This window comes from Eleutherodactylus coqui, chromosome 4 (assembly GCF_035609145.1).
Source record: "Eleutherodactylus coqui strain aEleCoq1 chromosome 4, aEleCoq1.hap1, whole genome shotgun sequence".
Classification (NCBI taxonomy): domain Eukaryota; kingdom Metazoa; phylum Chordata; class Amphibia; order Anura; family Eleutherodactylidae; genus Eleutherodactylus; species Eleutherodactylus coqui.
In genome coordinates, this window is record NC_089840.1 from 216,990,902 (window position 1) to 217,015,211 (window position 24,310).

Here is a 24,310-nt window from a genome sequence, read left to right on the forward strand (position 1 = left end):
CCACAATATATGATTGGTTAGGGTCCTAGTGGTTGGACCCTGACCAATCGCAAAAATGGGGGTCCCAATGGTCTCCACGTGAATGGAGCAAAGGACACACGAGCATGCCACAGCTACGTTTATTTCAATGACAGTGCCTGAAATTGTCGAGTATGAGCGCCAGAGATTGCTGAGCGCTGTCACTGAAGTTAATGGAGCTGCAGCACGCATCACACTCATCCTCACATCCAGCCATGAGGGGTCCATCGGAACACCCATTATTGTAATCGGTGGTCGGATCATAATGTTATTCCCTATCCTGTAGGCAGGGGAATAACTTTATATCTTGGTACAACCCTTTAAGCATCAAGTGAAGAGTCAGCTCTTGGTGTGTTGGAAGCAGGTAAAATGGGCAAGTGTAGGAAACTGAGTAACTTTGGCGAAATAGTAATGACTAGACGACTGGAACAGAGCCCTCCAGAATACCAGGGAGGGCGGTTCCCAAGATGCAATGGTTAGTACCTACCAAAAGCGGTTCGAAGAAGGACAACTGGTGACAGGGTCATGGGCACCATAGGCTCATGTATGCATGTTGAGAGAGACTTTTGTTAAATGTAAATGAGCAAATTAAAGAAGTATAGGGATCATCGCACTGTAAGAGGTCATTAGATACCTCTACACCCTGGACAGTGGATTTCTAAATTACACTTTAGTTTTTTCTTGCTGGCACAACATTACATCTTTCCTCACAATTAAAACACTAATAAAAATGTAACTACAAAACTCATCTTTATTTTAGAAAATAAAAACATTTAGCAAAAATGTAACATTATACACAAGTTTTCACTGTATACAAATCTGAAAACAATCGTCCCTGTTCATTCCCAGTGAAGGTACAATGGTAAACGGCTTTATGGGTCGGGATAGTCACAAATGGTAGAAGACTTCAACGTGTAGCGATTTGTAGACTCATTCTATGGAGCGGCAACGACTGCAGTATAAGATGCTGGTTTTAGAAGAACAACTGAAGACATGGTAGAGGATGTTGAGCCCTGGTAGTACCTTCTCATGCTTGCACATAACAGTTTAATCGTTTAGTATGGTCCGGCTCAGGGGTGGAAGTGGGCTAGGGGTCATCTGCTTCCAACTCTTCCACTAATCCGGCCAACTTCTCCATCCGGGATACTTGTTGATCTGAAAAGATTAGACCTAAACAAATGTTACTGCAATTAGAACAGGATTCTCTCCAGTCTCTCCAGGTTGCTCCATGATGTCGGGTAATCACTGAGAAGGATCATAAGAAATCACTGCTTTTGACAGGAACATAGTCTTATCACAGTGTACATTGACACTTACAAGGTGCTCTCAAGCTGGTGACAGACTGTCTGAGCAGTTAGAAGACTTAGAAGGTTCTTTAGGGATGCTTCTTTACCCAATTAGTGTAGGCACAGGTTAGACTGTTCATATCTGTGCAAGCGTCTTCGGCACACAGCTGACATAGATTCCCGAGCAGCCTGGCGGAAGCCCGGAGGACACCATGCTAGTCAACTGGGTCCTATGGACATCATTCATGTCAGTTAAGCATGGGGTCCAGCACTTCCAATGTTTAGCTCCTATGATGGAGCCAAACAATGGAAATAATAGTGCAAATGTGAATCCAGCCTAGTTTTTGGCTGTGGATGGAGGGTTTATTATACTATCAGGATCAAATATGGCTGGATATTCAGAGGAAGTGGATAGTTTGATTGAGAAAAGAGGTCCATCCAAGTGTAAAATACCCCATTTTTAATTTTGCATAAAATGCCTTTATCAAAAATACAAATAGTGGGTGCCTTACTTGACTTATGGTCAGTAAATTACGGTGTAGCATAAGCAGAGGCAGTGAACGATAGCACAGTACAACTCAAATGGTGCATTTCCTTGAAAGCCAACAAAATCTTGGAGATTTTCTACAGTATAATTGGCTGTGAAAATCAAGACTTCTAGACCAGCTTTTCTCAACTCCAGTCCTCAGAGACCCCCGACAGGTCATATAGGGGGGTCCCTGAGGACTAGAGTTGAGAAACACTGTTCTAGACCAGTCAACGCTTTGATGGGCTGCGCCAGCTGTCTTGGCAATGCTGATTGGAGGACCGTCTCTGACTGATGCATATCCCAAGATATGGTGCATATTTCAAAATGTTGGTGCAGAAAATGAACATGGCATGGGGTGGAGGGGGAAGGGGAAGGAAATATCATACTGCAAATGTGCTGATAATGTAAGCCTTTAAAAAGCTAAGTTGATATTTCTGTTGCCAAATTTTGTGCCTTCTGAAGTGTCTCTCGTTTTGATTGGAAAAATAGCTCTGCATACAACGCTGTTTTTCTAGTCAGAATTAGTGATGAAGGCTCCAAATGTAGCCCAACCTTTGCAGAAGTCCTTACCACCTCATGACATTAGCACAGTCTAGTCTTATAGTTTTCTTAAATCATAAGTCATAGGAGTACAAAAGTAACCAGTCATTTGTAGTAACTCATACCTCTTGTTATAGTTGTATATCTCAAGATCTGTAAGTTATAGCATTAACCTCTTCAGTGGCACGCCCGGAAATTTTCCAGGACTAGCTGCGCTGCCCATAGTGACATAGCCCAGAAGATTTCCTGGCTATGTTTCACTATAGGACCATGCAGAACACAATGCCATAAGCTGTGGCATTGTGCTCTGCCTGCATAGTCCCACAAAGAACCAGTGCAGGACTTTAAAAAAAGAAGCGGGACGATATAACCGATCTACCGGCAACTTTCCGATTCTTCCCTGCACTGTTTACATCTGGCCACGGAAACCATCGGCTTTTCAGACGCCGGCTGATGGTCCGCGTGCAGGGAGAGCTGGTGACCAACTGTCAGATGATAGCCGGGCACCAGCTCTTACAGCAGAGAACAAAGAAAACCTCCAATCTCCGCTGTTTAACCCTTTACATACCGCAATCTCTGTGACCGCAGCATGTAAAGTGCTGACAGCTGAGAACGGAGAAAACCTCTGATCTCCGCTGTTTAACCCTTTAACATGTTGTGGTCTGTGCGACTGCAGCATGTAAAGGGCTGACAGAAGCAGAGGGCTCCCTCTGTCACCATTGGACAGCTCTCCCTGCCACGTGGACCATCGGCTCGTCAGAAGCCGGCCAATGGTCTCCATGGCAGGGAGAGCTGGTGATCGGCTGTCAAATGAAAGCCGTGTCACCATCAGAACCCTCGCAATGTGATCAGGCGGTTCTGAAGGGTCTCAGTTGCATCCGGAGGCTTGAATATAGCCTCCGGGTTTGCCAGCTAAATTAGGCTATGGCGCTAAGACTCTGAGCTTCATAGCCTGTCTAATACCCTACTATGCCTCAGCATTCCAGAGTATTAGAAGAATAAAAAAAAGGATTATGCAAGTTCCCTAAAAAAGACAAAAATGTAAAAAAAATGAAAAAGTTAAAAAATTATAAAAAAAAACAACAATAAAAATGCCAAAACCCCACCATTCTCCCTTTAGGGCTTATTTAGACGGGCATATATCGGTCAGGTTTTCACGCCCGGCTGATATACGCTGCCCCTTTCTGCAAGGGGAGGAGCTAGTGCATTGAACTCCCGCCCCCTCTCTGCCTCTTGCTACTGTTTGCAATGGAGGGTTGGGTCAGGGGCGGAGCTATGTTCCATCCTGTTATGCCCCCTCCATTGCAAGCAATGGCGAGGGTCAGAGAGGGGACGGGATCTCAGTTCACCAGCTCCCCGTCCCATCTCACCTGTTTCTGGGCTGGTGCACTGAGCTGATTTCTGCAGGAAGCAGACAGCTCCATAATCACTGCAGTGGCAGGGCTCGGTATTGCATCAAATTTTCCATTCATTTCAATGACTGCAATGCCAGGGCTGGCCACCGCACTGAGAAGGAAGCTGTCTGCTTCCTGCAGATTTAAACTTAGTGCATTGGCCCTACAAACAGCTGATCGGTGGGGTTCCTGGTAACGGACTTCCACCAAGCTACTATTGATGATCTATCTTCAGGATAGGTCACCAATAGTTTACAAACTCTTTAATTCACTTCCCTCAGCCATAAAACAGGCATGCATTACTTAATACAGTTTGATAGAAGAGAAATCTGTAGGATGAGTTTCTGTTTGCTGGTGTAGACTGGATTATGGTCATGATTTGCACTCGTTACTTACCATGTTTCACCTGCTTCAGCGCTGATGCGACTTGATAACTGAACACGGATTCACAAATGAAAAATCCCTCTGAGCCATCTGCAAACAGAAGGATAGAAAAACGCATGAGCAACGTTCTTGACCAGACTGCACTATTGTATGTCCTGCCTACAAGTTGTAGAACATCTACTGACACTGGCCAGGATTCCAATCATTTCCACCTACTTTTACTGACATGTGCATGTTATGGCCCCCCGTGCACGCTTATGGACTACTAGCGCCAAACACATGTCTAGGTTAAATGGCCGTTGATGAAACTGTCCCGCATCTGCAGGCGCGTGTAGTGTGTGTTTGCGATAGAAACATTACATTGTGAGCGTTACCGGCGACCATGACAGATATTAGGGACGACAATCTCTGTACATTGCTGCAGAATATGTTGGAGCTATAGAGGTAACAAGAAAATGAAGACCAGCACAAGTAACCATTTCTCCGCATTCACATGGGCGCTTGCGTATTTCGGTCTGTAAATACGCTGTTGCCTTGCGCTTTGCGGCGTATTGGTATTCTTTTACTTCACATAAATATGCAGCGTATTTCCGCATGTAATAGAAACGTGCGAAATCTTCTTGATTTTGTGGGTAAATACGTAGCGATTACGCAGGTTTCCTGTGTATTTTGTGTGCATTTGCGCATGCACATTGATTTCAATAGGCTTCTACAGTGCGTAATAGACGCTAAGATACCGTGCTTCCTTAAAAAGAAGACCCTGTCTTATATTAACCCCTTAAGGACACGGCCTATTTTGGGCTTAAGGATGCAGCTATTTTTGGCAGGGTTTTATATCCATTTTTCAAAAGCCACTTTTTGTCGCCACGGCCATATAAGGGCTTATTTTTTGCATGGCGAACTATAGTTTTTATCGGTGCCATTTTTTTTTACTCTAAATCATCACTGTTATCTATTGGATAACAGTGATCACGTCCCCGGTGACATCTCTCTGCACATGTTACCCAGGAGCAGAGGGATTTAAAATTTCCCGGGGCACGAGCCCCTCTGCGCAGAAGGATACTTCAGGTCCCAGAAGATTGGGACATCGCGGAGGACCCGAGTGAGTATTTTCACCTCTCCTTATGGATCCGATCCATGAGAGGAGATGGAACAAACTTCTTTCCAACCTTTTAAAACTTTTTCGTGATCGCCGCTTTCCATTGAATAGTGGCAATCACGTGCACAGGGGACCGGTCACCTCGGTCTCCAGTGACATCTCCTGGTTCCCGGCTACCTTCAGGAGTCGGCATCCAGGAGACTTTAAATTTGCCGGGGCTCCTGGCCTTCTGCGCATGCGCATGACGTCATACATCTGGCACACATATGCAGAAGAGCGGTGACGGGTCCCAGAGAACCAATTCCCCGTGGGAGACCACGGACAAGGCGGGTGAGTAATCTCAGCTGCCCTGATGGATCGGATCCATCAGGGCAGCTGAATCTTAATCTTTTTTTAACTATTTATTCATTTAATTGCGATCGGCGCTATACACCGGATCACATTGCCGGGGGGGGGGGGGGGGGGGGCAATAGGGCTTTAATTCTAAGAGGATGCATGTTTTTATGTCCTCCAGGATTAAAGCCCGCTTAGCTAGGACGTAAAAAGGCAATGGGGCCGTCACTAAGAGGTTAAAGTTGAAAGTGTAAATTGTTACAGATGCCCATAATCCCACTGACAGATGATGTCACAGGAAATCAGGTGACCGCTGCAGCCAATGAGAAGCTGCAGTGTCACCATCCATTCTCCTGGCATCGGCGCTCAGACCCTGATAGCCGCGATGCCAGGAGTTCAAGAACATGATGCTGCATTTATCATTGGCTACAGAGGTCATGTGACTTCCTATGCCCCTCCCCCTGAGTCTGCAGCAGGCTGCAGTGCTGAGTCCTGGGGTACGCGTGTATCTCTGTATATTATTTTCACACAGGGCGTCCTACTGAAAAGGGGTTGTCCGGTAACCGGAGAGTCCTTAAACATAGACATATACCTTATATTTACCATCTACAATGCAGTAACAATAAAGCAATATGACCGTTGTTCTCAAACAGCTGAGCGATCTCTCCGAATATAAGTGCGAGATTTACTAAACTGAATAAGGCAAAATTCTGGCTCAATCTTAGGCTGAAGCGGTGCGCCCCCTGTGTACGTATGATGTAACTACACGCTATGCCTCACACTCACTCATCATCACCATAGCATCTGCAGGGTGGTCCACGGAAAAGAAGGACGGCAGCCCACACTGTCTATAAGAAAGTCTATCAATGTTGTCCATAGCAACCAATCACAGCGCAGCTTTCATTTCTTATACTGCTGAGGTAAATGAAAGCTGCGCTGTGATTGGTTGCTATGGCAACAAAGATTTTCTTTTAGACAGCTTTGATGAGAGTGTGGTGACGGGCTAATATTCCGTGGCCCATCCTGTACAAGAAGCTTCATTAGAATATTGCTTACTGGGAAATATTGTAATTAGATGCGCCAAGAATATAACAAAAGTCTGGAAGCTGCTGAACAGTTCCGCCCGTGGCTACAGAAATATGGCGGAGGGGGCATGCAGAGGGACCTCCATGTTGGTTCACCCCGAGTACTTTGTGGATTAGGAACAGAGGACGCCTTTACATTATAACTATTATTCCTAAGGGCTCGTGTCCTCGGGTGGTCTTTCACCGCCTATTACACATGCGTTGCACGGCCACGTAAAGCGTGCTGAATGGAGCTAATGAGAGTAAATGGACCTTCATTAGTCCTTGCACATGAGCGTATAGACACTGCATGTAGATACCAGCGAGAACTAGATCGCAGCATGCTCTATTCTCCGGCGTACCACGCAGAGTGAGCCGTATACGTTTGTATAAGCAGCGTATGCAAACCTGTCCATACACAATACATTATGTACGGGCGGCGATTCATACGCAACGCAGATACGACACAGCGGGGGATTAAAAAAAAGACAGCCACACTGCGCATGATCGCGGCCGTGAGATACGCAGATATGCGCAGTACACTCGCTGCCCGTACGCGGTATCACAAACACTGGTAAAACGCTGCGAGGGCACCTGTGGACATGAGCCCTAAGGCCGCTGAGTAATTCTCCTGAGCATGGAGATATGTATATAGATTGCAGTCGCCGTCGGGACGGGCTTCCCAATAATACACCATATCCCTGCAGCACATCATATATTCTGTCACACAAGTACCACGTCCGCTGCCGGATATCCATACTAATAGTATACATGCTAAAGTAAGGCCCAATGTCCACAGGCGGATTCGGTTTGTGGAACCAGCGCTGGAGAACCGCAAATCAAGCCGTCCATAGGGATGCATGGATGTCCGCAAAGCAATGACAAGCATGCAGATGTGATTTTTCCCACACACCGCATACAGGGCTCAGGCAGGCAGATCAGCCGGAAGGTCAGTTTCTTACTTTGATATCTGATGTTCAAAGCAGCTTTCAAAGATGGCGCCGTTGTGCTGACTTCCCACAATGCCCTGCGCTCTCCCCCCTCTGTGTGCGAGCTCCCAATGACTGGCCTCGCTCAGCTCCCGTCCTGGCCACGCCCACCTCTAGTGAACTCATCTAAGTCTCTTCCTGCCCAGGCCCCGCCCCCTCTAAGTCCCTCCACAGGACAGCATGTTCTCCTGCTGTACAGTGTACTTAGAGGGGGCGGGGTCAGGAGAGACTGTCTATACTCACAAGATAAAATCCTGAACGACGAGAGTTCAGTGTAAACAGCAGCCGTTCAGTACTGAACGTCCGCTGTGCAAAGTGAATGGAGAGGGGCGGGGAGAGAAATCTCCTGCAGCCGCCCCACTGTGAAACAAGGATACCTGCTTCACAGGCACCTCCCCCCCCCGACCGTGACAAGTTACGGTGACAGCCCCCTCCCACCGTGCAACAAGTTATAGCAATAGCCCCTTCCCCCCTGCGACAAGTTATGGTGAGAACACCCCTCCGCCTCTCCCAGTGCGACAAGTTATAGCGACAGCTCCCCTCCTCCCGACAAGTTATGGTGACAGCCCCCCTCCCGTGCGACAAGTTACGGAGACAGTCCTCCCGCGCGACAAGTACACTGACAGCCCCCTTTCCCCCCACATGACAAGTAACACTGACAGCCCCCCCTCTTCCCCGCGGCGACAAGTTGTCAGCACCCCAACTCCCGCGGCGACTAGTTGTCAGCACCCGAACCCCCGCGGCGACAAGATGTCAGCACCCAAACCCCGCGGCGACAAGATGTCAGCACCCAAACCCCATGGCGACAAGTTGTCAGCACCCCAACCCCTGCGGCAACTAGTTGTCAGCACCCCAACCCTCGAGGCAACTAGTTGTCAGCATCCCAACCCCCGCGGCGACAAGTTATCAGCACCCCAACCCCCGCGGCGACTGGTTGTCAGCCCTCCAACTCCCGCGGCGACTAGTTGTCAGCACCCCAACCCCCGCGGCAACAAGATGTCAGCACCCAAACCCCCATGGCGATAAGTTTTCAGCACCCCAAACCCCACAGCGACTAGTTGTCAGCACCCCAACCCCCGCGTCGACAAGTTGTCAGCCTCCCAACTCCCGCGGCGACTAGTTGTCAGCACCCCAACCCCCGCGGCAACAAGATGTCAGCACCCAAACCCCCACGGTGACTAGTTGTCAGCACCCCAACCCCCGAGGCAACTAGTTGTCAGCATCCCAACCCCCGCGGCAACTAGTTGTCAGCACCCCAACCCCCACGTCGACAAGTTGTCAGCCCCCCAACTCCGGCGGCGACAAGATGTCAGCACCCAAACCCCATGGCGACAAGTTGTCAGCACCCCAACCCCTGCGGCGACTAGTTGTCAGCACCCAAACCCCTGAGGCAACTAGTTGTCAGCACCCCAACCCCCGCGGCGACTAGTTGTCAGCACCCTAACTCCTGCGGCGACTAGTTGTCAGCTTTTAACCCGCGCGGGGACTAGTTGTCACCCCCCAACTCCTGCGTCCACTATTTGTCACCACCCCAACTCCTGTGTCGAAAAGTTGTCAGCACCTGAACCCCCGCGGCGACAAGTTGTCAGCACCCCAACTCTTGCGGCAACTAGTTGTCAGCACCCCAACCCCCGCGTCGACAAGTTGTCAGCACCCTAACCCACACAGCAACTAGTTGTCCGCACCTCAACCATTCAAAATAGTCATGGCTCTCCTCCCTGCACAAACAGGATTACACTGAGATGAGACACATCTGTATAGATAACACAGGACCACTATTCACAATACTCACAGCTCACCTCCTCTCCTCCCTGCACATACAGGATTACAGTGAGAGGTGACACCTATTTGTAGAGAACACAGGACCCACCATTACCAATAGTCACAGCTCACCTCTCCTCTCCTCCCTGCACAGACAGGATTACACTGAGAGGTGGCACCTATATATAGATAACACAGGACCACCATTCACAATAGTCACAGCTCACCTCCTCTCCTCCCTGCACAGACAGGATTATACTGAGAGGTGACACCTATATATAGATAACACAGGACCACCATTCACAATAGTCACAGCTCACCTCTCCTCTCCCTGCACAGACAGGATTATACTGAGAGGTGACACCTATATATAGATAACACAGGACCACCATTCACAATAGTCACAGCTCACCTCTCCTCTCCCTGCACAGACAGGATTACACTGAGAGGTGGCACCTACATATAGATAACACAGGACCACCATTCACAATAGTCACAGCTCACCTCCTCTCCTCCCTGCACAGGCAGGATTATAGTGGGTGGGTTGGTGGCTCGCTGGGCAGGTCGGTGGCAGGGGCAGTTATACAACCCACTCCCCTCCCCCCCTGCAATAAGTTATGGCAGCCCCCTCCCCCACTCCCATGAGAGAAGTTATGACAGCCCCCGCTCCCAGTAGTAATACTTACCCTTCAGCTGATGACCGGTGGACACTCCTGTCCGTCTCTAGTACGGACTGCGCATGCGCGAATAATCTGACGCGTGTTCCTGAGCCGGCAGGCGCTGCTGCGCATGCGCAAAAAAACAGGCGCGCACCCCTGGCCCGAGGACGTGTGTTTACGGCCCGACAAGAGGAGAAGACTGAAGATAGGGAGCACTCCTGTAGGTAAGTATATATCTTCTGTATGGCTGATTTACAAAGCACAAAGTATATTACAAAGTGCTTTGTAATGGCCATACAGAAGTGCATACATACATTTGTCAGGGCCAGACAACGCCATAAAGTGCGGTGGAGCGGAGTGCACATCATAAGCTAGGCCTCCACAAACGGGCAGACACCTGAGGGCAGACGTCGTTGCCGCACGTATGTGATTATTAGGCTAGCAGGGGTACCAGCGTTGCCCCGGATTAAGGGTGGGTTCACACAGGGCGGATTCCCGTCGGATATCTCGCGGTTTGGCCACAGCAAAAACTGCGAGATTTCCGCCGGGAGAACCGCCGCGGTTTAAGCTGCGGCGGCTTTGAAGCAGCTCGGCGGCATGCTTTTCCGTTGCAGCTGGTGCTCCCATAGAGGAGAGCGCGGCCGCGGTTTCAACCGGATTTACTGCAGCGGATTAGCCGTCCCGTGTGGACGAGGTTTCTGAGAAATCTCATCCACATGGCTGGCTAATCCCGAGATTAGCGGCCGCGGGCGGATCTGCTGCAGCAAATCCGCCCTGTGTGAACCCAGCCTAAAACTTGAATGAATGCCACATTAACATGGATTGAGATTTTAAAGAAAATCTGGGTTTCCCATAGCAACCAATCACAGCGCAGCTTTTATTTTACCTCAGTAGTATAAGAAATACCAACCAATCACAGCGCAGCTTTTATTTTACCTCAGTAGTATAATATATACCAACCAATCACAGCACAGCTTTTACTTTACGTCAGTAGTATAATACATACCAACCAATCACAGCACAGCTTTTACTTTACGTCAGTAGTATAATACATACCAACCAATCACAGCACAGCTTTTACTTTACGTCAGTAGTATAATACATACCAACCAATCACAGCATAGCTTTTACTTTACGTCAGTAGTATAATACATACCAACCAATCACAGCACAGCTTTTATTTTACCCTAGCTGTGTAAGAAATGATTTTGACAATTGTATTTCCCATCCATTTTTTGCTCTTCCTGTAATTCGCCTCACAAGGACAAGTCAATCACAGAACATGGCCGTTACTTACTGAGTGAGGAGTGCATATAGACAAGTCAGCTCTAGCGCATCTGATGACCAGAGCATTTGTAATGACCATCAATAAGGCTCAAGGGCAAACACTGAGGCCCAATGTCCCCAACCGAAAGATACACAAAGGGAAACATGGCCGTCCGCAATGAAATAAAGCATGTGGATTTGATTTGCGGACCTTTCGGTCTAGAAACAAGTTGCAGCATGCTCCATTTCAGTGCGGATCCCTCATGGACGACTTCCATTGCAGTCAATGGAAGCAGTCTGACCCGCGGCCCACGCGTATCTAACTGTGCCGCCGGGCAGCGGATCCCGCGGGAAAGCAGGAGACTTGAAAAAAATCCTCCACTGCGCATGTACGGCGGCACGCCAGCCGGCACTGCCGCACACATACGTAGTGAAGAAAATAGAAGACCCGGACGGGTAAGCAGTGTCCTCGGCCACGGACAGAGTGGGAATCCACTGCGGGCTACTGCCACGGAATCCGACCCGCCCGTGGACATGAGACCTTATGGTAGGTGGTGTACATTTTCTCATGGGCACCTATGCGCCGCGCTCACATGTATACAGGCCACAAAACCTTTATATCCTAGCAAAAGATGACAAGACCAGAAACGTACAGAACTGCGCTGACAGCAGATCGCGGCTACATTCCTTTCACTATTTCATAAAAAACACAAATTCCACGCAGATGGAAATATGCTATAGCCCCCCCTTGGCTCATGTGCTGGGATAGCGCTGCCGCCGCACACGGCTGGGGTCAGGGGTTGGCCACGGCAGTCATGTGTGTATATGAAAATGTCACCCCAGCAGCATGTCAACAAAAGCCAGCGAAGAAGCCTGGAGCAGTGGAGAAGACTAACCACTTTACCCCTTATCCGCTCCATCCATGGCAGGGCGGCTGTCTCTGACAGCTGACACCCGCCTGTAACAGCCGCCATCAGCGTTCACATTGATCGCAGCTGTTAATCCTTTAAATCGATCTGACAGCGGCATTTAAATGCCCCAATCGGCATTTAGTGGTCCAAAACAGCCCCCTCGCGATGAGATTGCAAGGTGCGGTTTGGTTGTCATGACACCCTGGGCCTCCTGAAGATTCCCAAGGCTACCATGAAGAGACTGACTGTCAGCATACAGCATAATGCAATACTATGGTACTGCATTACACAGTATGGCCTCATGCCCATGGCCGGGTCCATTTCCACCTGTGAAATATCGCAGCAGAATCAGACCTGGCGTCCCCCAGACACCCTATAGCAGTGATGACGAACCTTTTAGAGACCGAGTGCCCAAACTGAAACCCAAAACCCACTTATTTATCGCCCCAGCGGTAATAGTGACTGCGCACAGCGACCTCAGTGTTCATAGTGACATCCCACAGCGGATTTATTTAGCTTCACAATACATTATATGGTGCATTAAAGAGAACCATAAAAAACTACAATTCGCCCCACAAGAAGCAACAAGCCCTCAGACAGCTGCGTTATCGGAAAAATAAAACGGTTCGGATTTTCTGAATGTGGGGAAGAGAAACGAATCTTATATAAAACCGCCTGCAGGCTTTTCTTGCACCGCACTTTGACCCCTTTGTGTGACCTTGGGTGGATGATTTTGGTGTCATTAGATTTGTGACATCGTCACCACCGCCGTAAAATCATGAAATTAGAGTTTGATGCATTGAGTGACTCTCAGGCCGGGTCAAAGGTCTTATGTTAAGTCTAGCGGCGCTGTTGTGCTTCACCCATTGATTATGAGCGCTATAACCAGCGATAAGGTATTGCTGTACAGAAGTCATGCAATGCCTTACCATAGCAATCACTGCTGCTATGGAGCAGGTCCGCTTCAGGGCTTATTCACGCCTGTCCGATATACGGTGTCCCTTTCTGCAGGTGGAGGAGGTGGGCTGGTCCAGGAGCAGTGCACTGAGCTCCCGCCCCATCTCTGCCCCTCGCCACTATATGCAAGCGGAGGGGGCAGGATGAGGCGGAACTTATCTCTGCCATCCCCACCCTCCTGCCCCTCCCATTGTAAACAGTGGTGAAGGGCGTAGAGGGGGCAGGAGCTCAGTGCACTGCTCCCGGCCCGCCTCCTCCCCCTGCAGAAAGGGACACCGTATATTGGGCGGGTGTAAAAACCAGGACAATATACGGACGTCTGAATAAGCCCTCAGGGAAATAAACAGTGTAAATAAACTAAAGAAATAATGTAAAGAAATAAAATAAAATACCTTGGTTTTTTACTTGTTTACCGCTATTTGCAAGAAAAAAAATTACTAATTTCAGAAAAACCTCACATATGTGGTATCATTGTGTCCGTAATGAGCACACGAATTATCCTGCGCAGCAAATATCTCCTAAAAAGAGCAATAAAGGCAATCCAAAGAGCCATATGTACCCCGAAATGGTACAAATAAAAACTACAGTTCGTGACGCAAAAAACAAGCCCTGACAAAGCTCTGTCCATGAAAAAATCAAAAACGTTATGTGACTTTGAATGTGATGAAGTGGAAAAACCTAAAAAAAATTATGTTTTTGGCATTGTTGTAAACGTATCGAACCGCAGAAAAAATGAATTGCGTCATTTATACTGTTAGGCCTCATGTCCACGCGCTTAGAATCCGCAGCGTTTCTCCCGCACGCGGATCCGCGCCTCATAGGGATGCATTGCCCACCCGCAGGTAGTTAAATACCTTTGGATGTCATTTCCCGCGTCAGGCGCGGATCCGCGTGCGGGAAACAAAATGGACATGCTCCATTTTCGTGCGGGTCTCCCGCGGGGACGGCTCCCGCAGGCTTCTATTGAGGCCTATCGAAGCTGTCCGGATCGGCAGGAGACCCGTACCAGAATTAAACTCACCTGCTCCGGACGATGCGGTTCTTCCCTTCTTCGCGGCCGGATCTTCTTTCTTTGGCCTGGCAGATGTGCCCGGCACGCCGCCGGCGTGTCGAGCACATCCGCCGGGTCGGAGAATGAAGATCCGTCCGCGAAGGAAGGAAGATCCGCATCCTCCGGAGCAGGTGAGTTTATTCTGATTTTTAGGCATCATGTCCGCGAGGCAGGAGGGACCCGCTGCGGGATTCTACATGAAGAATCCGCGGCGGGCCTGATTTTCCCCGTGGACATGAGGCCTTAGATTGTCGCTGTAAAAAAAAAAAAAATTAAAAACAATGGCAGAGTTAATTAATAAAAACTATAGTTGACCACGCAAAACATAAGACCTTATACGACTGTCGACTGGAAAATTAAAAGTTGTGGCTCTTGAAAACTGTAAATGAAAATCCCTCAGAAATCGTTGCGTTCTTAAGCCCAAAATAGGCCATGTCCATAAGGAGTTAACCGCTTAACATCACAGGACCACAGATCGCGGTATGATGTAATGCTATACATTAGATCATACTGTAGGAGCGATCAACGCATCACAAGTTGTTGTCCCCTCTGGGGACTAACAAAAAAGGTAAAATTGCATTTTTACTGATTATTAAATTAAAAAAGCTAATAAAAGTAAAACAAAACCCTTTTGCCATATTTATAATAAAGGGATCTAAATAGTAATACAAAAATACATATTTAGTATCGCAGCGTCCGTAAAAGTCTGATCTATCAAAGTAATGCATTATTTACCCTGCATGGCGAACATCATCAGAACTAGAGATGAGCGAGCCTACTCGGCCAAGCCCCTTTTTGCCTGAGTACCGCGATTTTCGAGTACTTCCGTACTCGGGCGAAAAGATACGGGGGGCGCCGTGGGTGAGTGGGGGGTTGCAGCGGGGAGTGGGGGGGAGAGGGAGAGAGAGAGGGCTCCCCCCTGTTCCCCGCTGCTACCCCCGCTCCGCCACGCCGCCCCCCCCGAATCTTTTCACCCGAGTACAGAAGTACTCGAAAATCGCGGTGCTCGATTGAGTAATTACTCGAAACGAGTAGGTTCGCTCATCTCAGAACATAAAAATAAAGAACACCAGAATTGTGCTTTTTTGGTCACCCCTATATCCAAGAAAAAATGTAATAAAAAATGATCAAAAAGCCGTATGTACGCCAGAATGGTAGCAATGGAAACAATGGGGCGTCCCGCACAAAATGAGATGTCGTACAACTATGTCGAAAAAATGAAAAAGTTATAGTCGTCAGACGATGGAAGCAGGAAATAATTTTTAAAAATTACATATCTTCGAAAAACAAAAAAAAGGAGTACAGCCCAAAAAAAACCTATATAACTTTGGTATTATAAGTATTCGTACTGACCCATAGAATAAAGTGATCAGGTCATTCTTGTTGCAGTCTGTACGCCGTAAAAACAAGACACACCCAAGATGGTGGAATTTAGTTTTTTTCCCATTTCACTCCACTGAGAAGTTTTTCCTTACATTATATAGTACATTATATAGTACCACTGAAAAACACAACTCGGCCCGCAAAATACAAGCCCTCATAGAGCGACGTCGATGAATAAATGAAGGAGTTATGATTTTTTTAAAAGGGGAGAGGAAAAAGCGAAAATGGAAAAACAAGGGCCGTGTCATTAAGGGGTTAAAACACATATATACCGAGCAAAAAATATATAACCATCACTTGCATCATATATACACTTCTGTACATCCCATATGCCCCCTGTATATACAGATAACGACAGTTATCACACATTTTATATATAATGTGAGCCCTCACTGACCGACTCTGAGGCTGACTTCACACTGCGCTCGTCAACGTGCGATTTCACCGCGGATGCGAGGCGTCTTTTGTATTAAAAACATCTGGCATCACTTCGGAGAAGTAGCGATCCTCCGCCGCGGCTGATCACGGAGTTTCTCCCATTGTTCTCATTGGTGAGACGCCTCATTGCATCGCGTGCATCTAGCACATGGAGCGATGCTGCCGCCGGCCCCACTGACAACAATGGCCGCTGCGATGTGAAGGCGCGCCCAAAGACGGTACGTGTCGCGATTCTTTTCCTGTATCGCTTTGTGGTGCAATGTGGGTAAACAATCGCTCATGCGTATGACCCCGTTCAAAAGAATGGGGATCATATTCACATCCCGCAAGGCACAAGACTCGTGGGAGAATCTTGCCCGTGTGAAGCCGGCCTGACTCATCACTAATTCCCTAAGGCCGCTCTCACGCACGCATTAGCACATCATGGCGTTTTACTGCGATTTCGCGCGGCCTTTTCTAAGGCATTCCACTATTTGTCAGCGTTTTTTGAAGCGCCCCACTATGGGTGATGAGGTGCGTTAAAAAGTGCTAAAATGCACGAAAATAGAGCAGACAGCGCTTGAAAATCACAGCGTTAGACATGCTGCGTCCGAGCGCTAGTCGGCAGAACATCACTGAAATCAATGGAGGCGCTGTGCCGCGATTAAGCATCGCAGTAAATAGCGGGCTGTGTGAGAGCGGCCTTACTCCCCATGGAGGACAAACATGACATTTGGCGCAAATGTTCCTTAGATCCTAAGTAGGAAAAGTAACGGGGTCACAACTGGATTATACAATTCTAACCAAGGAAGCACGCGGTCACCTCCACGCGGTGTTTCCTGGGTAACGTGAAGAACCAGGCAAAGTGGGGAACATACTATAATCCTCGGTTCCTGTTCTCTGTACCAAACTAACTGGGGCGAAGCCGAGTATATCAGCCAGTATATATATATATATATATATACACACAACACCCGTATGCGCATAGCGCTCACACCATACATACAGCACCATCATCAACCGGCCATACACGCCTTCTACACAGGAATATGGGGTCGGACACATATACTCTATCATATATATATATACAGAACAGAGATCAGAAGGCAGCGCCCCAGAGTGGGGGATTTATATTTACCAATTTAATAAATATAATATTTTTATCTCACCCTGCGGTAACCGGGTTTCCCTGGGGAGCGCCGGTGGGTCAAAGATCCAGGCCGGCAGGAAGAACCAGATAATCGGGTGGTTGAGGTGATAGATATGCTGGTCGCCGGTCCTTACGACATCACATCATGGAGAGCATCGGAGGGAAATTAGAATATATAAGTATAAACCGGAGAGAGATAGACAATAGCAGAAACTAAATAAAAATCCCCAGCGAGCGGTCCGGACCATGCGGAAGGGGCGGGCCCAGGGGATTATACAACGCTTCTTTAGATGAGGGGTGCACTCGGTGTGAGGCACCCTGTGAAGTAGGTCCGGCACATTTATATGTCTGTTGGAGTCCGTTCACTGCAGCCCTGGGAATATTTATATAGAACACACATATACAAACGTTATACAACATCCAGAGCATCATATACAGACAGTATGCACACAAGGTATAATGTGCATTCACAGCATGCACACGGTGTATTATTTAGGCCGCCTGCAGACGGCTGGGTCGGAGAATTCTCGCAGCAGGATCCGACCCGCGCCCCGGCAGTGAGCAGTGCGGCTCACCTTCTTCCGCGTCTTCTCCTCTCTGTGATGTGCAGGCTGCCACCCAGCGGGCACATGCGCAGAGCGGAGGCGGCGTGCCAGGGGTGACATCTCTGTGTGGGCCTCTGTGAGACCCGCACAGAAATAGAACATGTCATGATTTGTTTACCGCGTGTGATTTCACACGGACAAATCACGGCCGTCTGCATAGGATTGCGTTTTGCAAAGCAATCCTATGCAGGCGGGCACGGGCGGAAATTCTGCGAGAAATCCCGCCGTGGAATTTCCGCCCGTGTGCAGGGGACCATAGTCATATACAATGTATACCAACTATACAGTGTAGTATACAGGCATATCTCTATACAGTGTACTACATATAGAATATACACACTATGCCCACAGTGTATTATACTACCATATACACACACTGCACACTGTAGTATACAGCCATATATACACACTATACATACCGGTAGTATACAGCCATATAGACACACTATACATAGCATACAGCCATATACACACACATACATAGTATACAGCATATATACACACACTACACATAGCATACAGCCATATATACATACATACATAGTATACAGCCATATATACACACTATACATAGTATACAGCATATATACACGCACTATACATAGTATACAGGCATATCTATATACAGTGTACTACATATAGAATATACACACTATGCCCACAGTGTATTATACTACCATATACACACACTGCACACTGTAGTATACAGCCATATATACACACTATACATACCGGTAGTATACAGCCATATAGACACACTATACATAGCATACAGCCATATACACACACATACATAGTATACAGCATATATACACACACTACACATAGCATACAGCCATATATACATACATACATAGTATACAGCCATATATACACACTATACATAGTATACAGCATATATACACGCACTATACATAGTATACAGGCATATCTATATACAGTGTACTACATATAGAATATACACACTATGCCCACAGTGTATTATACTACCATATATACACACACTGCACACTGTAGTATACAGCCATATATACACACTATACATACCGGTAGTATATAGTCATATACACACACACATACATAGTATACAGCCATATACACACATACAGACTATACAGCCATATATACACACTATACATACCAGTAGTATACAGCCATATACACACACACATACATAGTATACAGCATATATACACACACTATACATACTATACATAGTATACAGCATATATACACACTATACATACCAGTAGTATACAGCCATATACACACACATACATAGTATACAGCATATATACACACACACTATACATACTATACATAGTATACAGCATATTAACACATACATAGTATACAGCAAATATACACACATATGAGCAGACTACATACACCAGACGTGCAGCAGAGTGAAGCTTCTCTCCTTCGGCAGTAGGAGCTCCGAGGCTCCGCAGAGCCGCTCACCATGATGTAATCCTGCGGAGGGCATATTAACTTTTTCTTCCCCAGTTCTGCCTAAACTCAGCAATTCAAGCAACCTTAGGGTTAGGGTTTAGGATTGGGCTTAGTTGCCGACCCTCCTACGGCCGTGCTGCTGCTTGTTTAACTACCCGGCCACACGTGCACATCTCCAAAGGGGGTGTGTCTCCAACAACCAATCAGGTCGCTGGAATCGCTCACTGCTACTGAACTGCGGCTGAAATCCCAAATATGCCTCCCGGCTACTCTGTGTTGCAGTTCTGCAGGAAGAAGAGACAGGAGTCACGTGAGCTGTCAAACCCCGCTCGAGCTCCGCGGGTCACGTGTCCTCCCGCGCGCACCTGATGTCACAACAGACTGCACACGGCTCAACTGACAGTTGAGAGTCGCGCTCAACCCGTATGGACGACGTGATGGACGCAGCCAAGAAGAGGATCCAGCGCCTGCTGCACGAGGCCTCAGCCTACAGGGACTTGTCATCCGCCCTGGACCTTCGGGACAGCCCTGCTCTGTCAGGTAACTCCCCTGCTGATTACCCTCTGCAGGCCCCTCATCTGCTCGGTGTCGCCCCCACACTCCCGGTGGTCAGCGCTGTGCACACAGTGCCGCTTCCCCCGGAGATGTTAGATTATTTTAACCCTATGAAGAACACTCATTGCATGATGGGAGTGTTCCCTGAGATCAGCCAGGCTTGGCTGGCCATTAGCAGTGACCTCTTCCTGTGGGACTTCCGCACCGGCCGGAATGTCACTCGCTTTGGTGGCCTCAGGGACACAATAGTGTGTGCTGGACTGGTCAGACCTCAAGAAGGTGTCGTCCAGCCACAGACATCCCATCTGCTGATCATTGCCACTCCGGTCACACTTGTTGTATTAGGAGTGAGCTGTCTGCAGCCTGAAGATCCCCATGACAAACCTTCTGGGCAGATCCAGCTGCTAGAAGAGCCCTTGTATTCAGCCGCTGCAGAAGATACCTACGTATCTGTCGCCGGCACACACAATGGGCGCATCTTTCTGTCTGGTACATCCGGCTGCTTGTATGAAGTGGTCTACCGGGCTGAAGCCGGCTGGCTTAGCCCCAAGTGGCAGATTATTAACTGTACGCGGAGCGCGGCCGGCGTGCTGCTCGCCTCCTGGCTTCTAAGCAGCCATGACCCCGTCGTTCAGATCGCTGTGGATGACAGCCGAAACATCTTGTATACCCGCTCTGAGAGCGGCGTACTACAGGTCTATGACTTGGGTCCAGATGGCAGCGGAATAACCAAAAAGGCGTCAGTATTCCAGGACGCCATCGTATCCGCTGCTGTAGGGATCGCCAAGACAGCCGACCCGTCACTCTTCAGGCCCATCATTCAGATTGCTGTCATTGAAGATTCAGAATCTGTGAATTGTGACTTGGTGGCTATTACTGGCGCCGGCGTCCGCCTTTACTTTACATCCGCCCCGTCAAAGCGGCCCGCAGCTCAGCCCTGGCGATTGGATTTAGTCCATATTCGCCTACCGCCCGGATTTATAGACTCTGCCACCGTGGACAAGCCATCAAACGTCCATCAAGTGCTTTATAGCGATGGCGTTTTCCTTATGGCAGCTGCTGAAAACGCCGTCTATGACCAACTATAGTGCATCAACCATAACTGCGTCCCATTTCAGAACCAATTAATGGAAACACATGCCGTAAAACATCTGCGGGGTCATTCCTGTGTAATTGCGTCTGTCAAGGACTCTTCCATCCAACAACATATGGTTCCAGCCAAGACGTTTGTTGTGCTCTCCGCACATGGAAGCCATATCTTCTCTCTGGTCAGACCGGTGGAGCAGCTTCAGGATCCTCTCATCGACGCTTATGAAGATGAAGATGAGCAGAAGACTGAACAACTTTTTAAGGTGTATCACCCGGACCAGGCCTGTGCAGCTAGTTTACACCTTGCGTGTTCTACTGCTGCCTCCGATCAGAAGCTGTCTACCTGGGCTACTGAGGTATTTTTCAGATATGGAGGAATAGCGCAGGTGAAGAATAACTCTTCACTTCCCGCACCCAATAACACCAGGGCAAATAACACCATATCTGTTTGGTCACCCTTACCCACATGTAGCCAGATACCAAATAAACGCTTCCAGGGTTCAACTCAACAACATTTTTCTGGAGGACACAATGGGATTTACATCTATTTTACCAGCATTATTCACCTCATCTGGGATAAAGACCTCATAGTCGAAAGAACATGCAAGAATGACAACGGTGACTTCATAAAAATGGATAGTGGCATCTCCGGAGAACTTCTGCAATCAGCTCTACGAGACCTCAGAGACTTACAAGGATTTCTGGAGAGAAATTTTAATTTTGGAACGGGCACCCTCAGAGATCTAAAGTCTAAATATGAGAGCACGATCCCTCGTGGCAACAGGGCGACCACCGGCACAAGGCAGAAGCTGAAGAACAGTTCTGGAAAAGCCTTCAGTTTCCTAAAGCGTGATACCAACACCTGCCATCACCAAGAGGTACATGACGAGTGTCACACTGAGGCCCCGCTAACGGAGAAGACCTCCCTTCAAGGAATTCACCAGTTGGTGAAGAAGACCTGCCAAACCTTAGCGGTGTGGAACCAGTTCTGTGAGCCCCACTTTCACCAGGTAGTGTCTGGGCTTCGCAAGGAGTTGCAGAAGCAGCTGAAAAACATGACCTTTAAAGATCTAGTCATCCGGGGGAAGAAGCTGACCAAGACTCTCATCGCATCATTGATCGACTGCCATATCCGTCACAATGTAAATACGGATGAGGTGATCTCTTACCTGCAGTACATGTGCCCGATATTTTACAGCAGTGAAGATGCCATATTGTCCAAGGCTTATGTACTTATACAACGATCCCTTCAAGTCAACAACAAGTATGATAAAGAACAATTGCTGCGCGCGTCACTGCAGGAGTACCAGAAAGTATGTCACCTTCTTGACTTGGCTAGTGTTTGTGGCAAGTACAGACAGCAGTGTTTTTATGAGGGTGTAGTACAGCTGTGCCTTACATATGCTGGAAACAAGGATCCGCAAGGCCTTGGTTTGCGCTATCTGAAGAACGGTGAGCCCGAAGGCGATGAGTTGGGCTTACAAGCATTTGAAACCAAGATGCACAGCTACAAAATCATCATTGATTTACTGCAAGAGCTGGTCAACCAAAGGAAATCTGCTCCCCGAAGAGTAACCACAAAGCACGGCCCCTCTGGACTTCTTTTTCACCAGATACTGGAATTGCTTCCGCGCTCTGCAGATGAATTCTTCCATATTGTGTTATTCAACTGGCTCATCAAGGTTGATCTCACAGACGTCCTGCTGGAGCTGAAGTCACCTTTTCTGGAGTCTCATTTGGTGCGCATGTCCAACCATGAGGACAACGAAGTGCGCTACATGAATTTATTGTTCTGTTACTACCAGAAGAAGGGAAGTCCCATCAAAGCTGCCAGGGTGATGGCCAAACTAGCGGACTACGAGAGCCCCAACATCTCTCTGAAAGGAAGGATTGAATACTTATCTAGAGCCATCTTGTGTGCCAGAACCACCAATGGCCAGTATGGACGTGCTGAAGATTCAGAACTCATACATGAGCTGGAAGACTTAATGGATGTCGCTAAAGTACAGCTTGAAATCCAGAAAGTGCTACTCAGGAAATACTCCCAACATCCTCCAGCACAGACTTCTGCGGCGCAGCTTGATTCACAGGTAATGGACCTTACAGTTCTGTATGAGAAATTTGCAGACCCATTCCAGCTTTCAGAGTGCAAGCTTGCAATCCTTAGATGTGCTTCTTTTTCTAATGCTTTCTTGGTGCAGCAGATATGGAAGGAAATCATACAAACAGAGTTGAAGGACAGCGTAGAGATGGATGCTGCCGACAGGATGCAACTGCTGAACCTGAAGTTGGTCTCACTGGGCAAGATCTATGCCAGCACTCCCATGTATCTTCCTCTTCAGTTTTTGGCTCAGTACCTGGAACAACAAGTCTGCTCCTTGGATTGGCCGGCAGACTTTGGGTTAAAGACAATATTGGAGATGAATGTGCCGTTTCCCACGTGATTTCAGAATTGGAAATCCCTTCTGGACGGAGGTGAAGAAGCCTTTCCTTCTGCCGCAATGTATTCACGGGCTGCTCCCCGCATATGGAAATGACCATAATATCGTCCAGAGCCTTGACAGACAGCAATTTAACACAACCTGTGTTCCAATGCATCAGATCACACGGGCGTATTTCCAAGCCAATATAGCTCCGGGCGTTTTTACATTGGGCCCAAAAGATAGTCCAAGAACATCGGCCGCTGCATGGGCTCCTATGCTTAGCTCCGCCCCTTCCATTGCACAGTATCAGCGGGGAGGAACAAGAGGTAAGCCTGCGATTGGAAGGGAGGGGAATGGAGAAGTTGAGAAAACATCAATCTATTTTACCACCTTTTCTCAACAACCACTCATTCCACATTCCCCATTGGCTTATCAGTTCCGCCGACATTCTCCATGCTCCACATCTTACTCTACTGCTAGAAATATTGGGCATCTTGTCTTGCTGCATAGATAACATCGATCTGCCGTACCAACTTTCAAAATGTTGATCCAGGGATTATTCTGACTGCCATTATGGAGTCAGGAAGGAATTTTTTCCCCCAATGGGCTAAATTGGCTTCTGCCTCATTGGGGGTTTTTTGCCTTCCTCTGGATTAACAAGATAAGGTGGTACAGCAGAATGATGGTATTCATGCATCAGGACAACATGTGCCACATTTAGAGCAGTAGAGAAAGATTTTAATCATGGGGACTGTGGACTTAAACGACAAGCCGAGGGAAATTGTGTAGAAGTGGAAAAAACATCAATCTATTTTACCACCTTTTGTCCACTTCCACTAATTCCACATTCCCCATTGGCTTATCAGTTCAGCCGCCATGATCCATGCTCCACATCTTACTCTACTGCTTGAAATATTAGGCATCTTGTCCTCCTGCATAGATAACATCAATCTGCTATACCAACTTTCAAAATGTTGATCCAGCGATTATTCTGA

The 24,310-nt window shown here is 47.9% G+C and overlaps 1 protein-coding gene across 3 annotated transcripts; it reads right to left on the minus strand.

Moving 5' to 3' along the window:
- Positions 1 to 751: 751 nt before the first annotated feature.
- LOC136626043 (anaphase-promoting complex subunit 16-like) lies at positions 752 to 19,638 on the minus strand. Of its 3 annotated transcripts, none has more exons than XR_010792614.1 (3): positions 17,211 to 17,556; positions 4,164 to 4,241; positions 752 to 1,173 (listed from the first exon to the last, which is right to left on the minus strand). XR_010792614.1 is itself a non-coding variant. In XM_066600751.1 (3 exons), the coding sequence occupies exons 1-3, from the start codon at positions 19,280 to 19,282 to the stop codon at positions 1,106 to 1,108; spliced, it is 258 nt and encodes an 85-aa protein (XP_066456848.1). In that variant the 5' UTR covers positions 19,283 to 19,638; the 3' UTR covers positions 752 to 1,105. The 3 variants fall into 3 exon arrangements, 2 of the variants coding, with proteins under 2 accessions (XP_066456848.1, XP_066456849.1); XM_066600751.1 differs by lacking the exon at positions 17,211 to 17,556 and adding an exon at positions 19,186 to 19,638 and having other exon boundaries at positions 752 to 1,188; XM_066600752.1 differs by lacking the exon at positions 17,211 to 17,556 and adding an exon at positions 19,186 to 19,634.
- Positions 19,639 to 24,310: the final 4,672 nt, after the last annotated feature.

Coding starts and splice junctions, on each gene's coding strand:
- LOC136626043 (XM_066600751.1), bottom strand. CDS start 19,282: ATGCCCTCCGCAGGATTACATCATGGTGAGCGGCTCTGCGGAGCCTCG. Junction 4,242..19,185: donor CACTCTGCTGCACGTCTGGT/GTATGTAGTCTG, acceptor TTCTGTTTGCAG/ATGGCTCAGAGGGATTTTTC. Junction 1,189..4,163: donor GCTGAAGCAGGTGAAACATG/GTAAGTAACGAG, acceptor ACATTTGTTTAG/GTCTAATCTTTTCAGATCAA.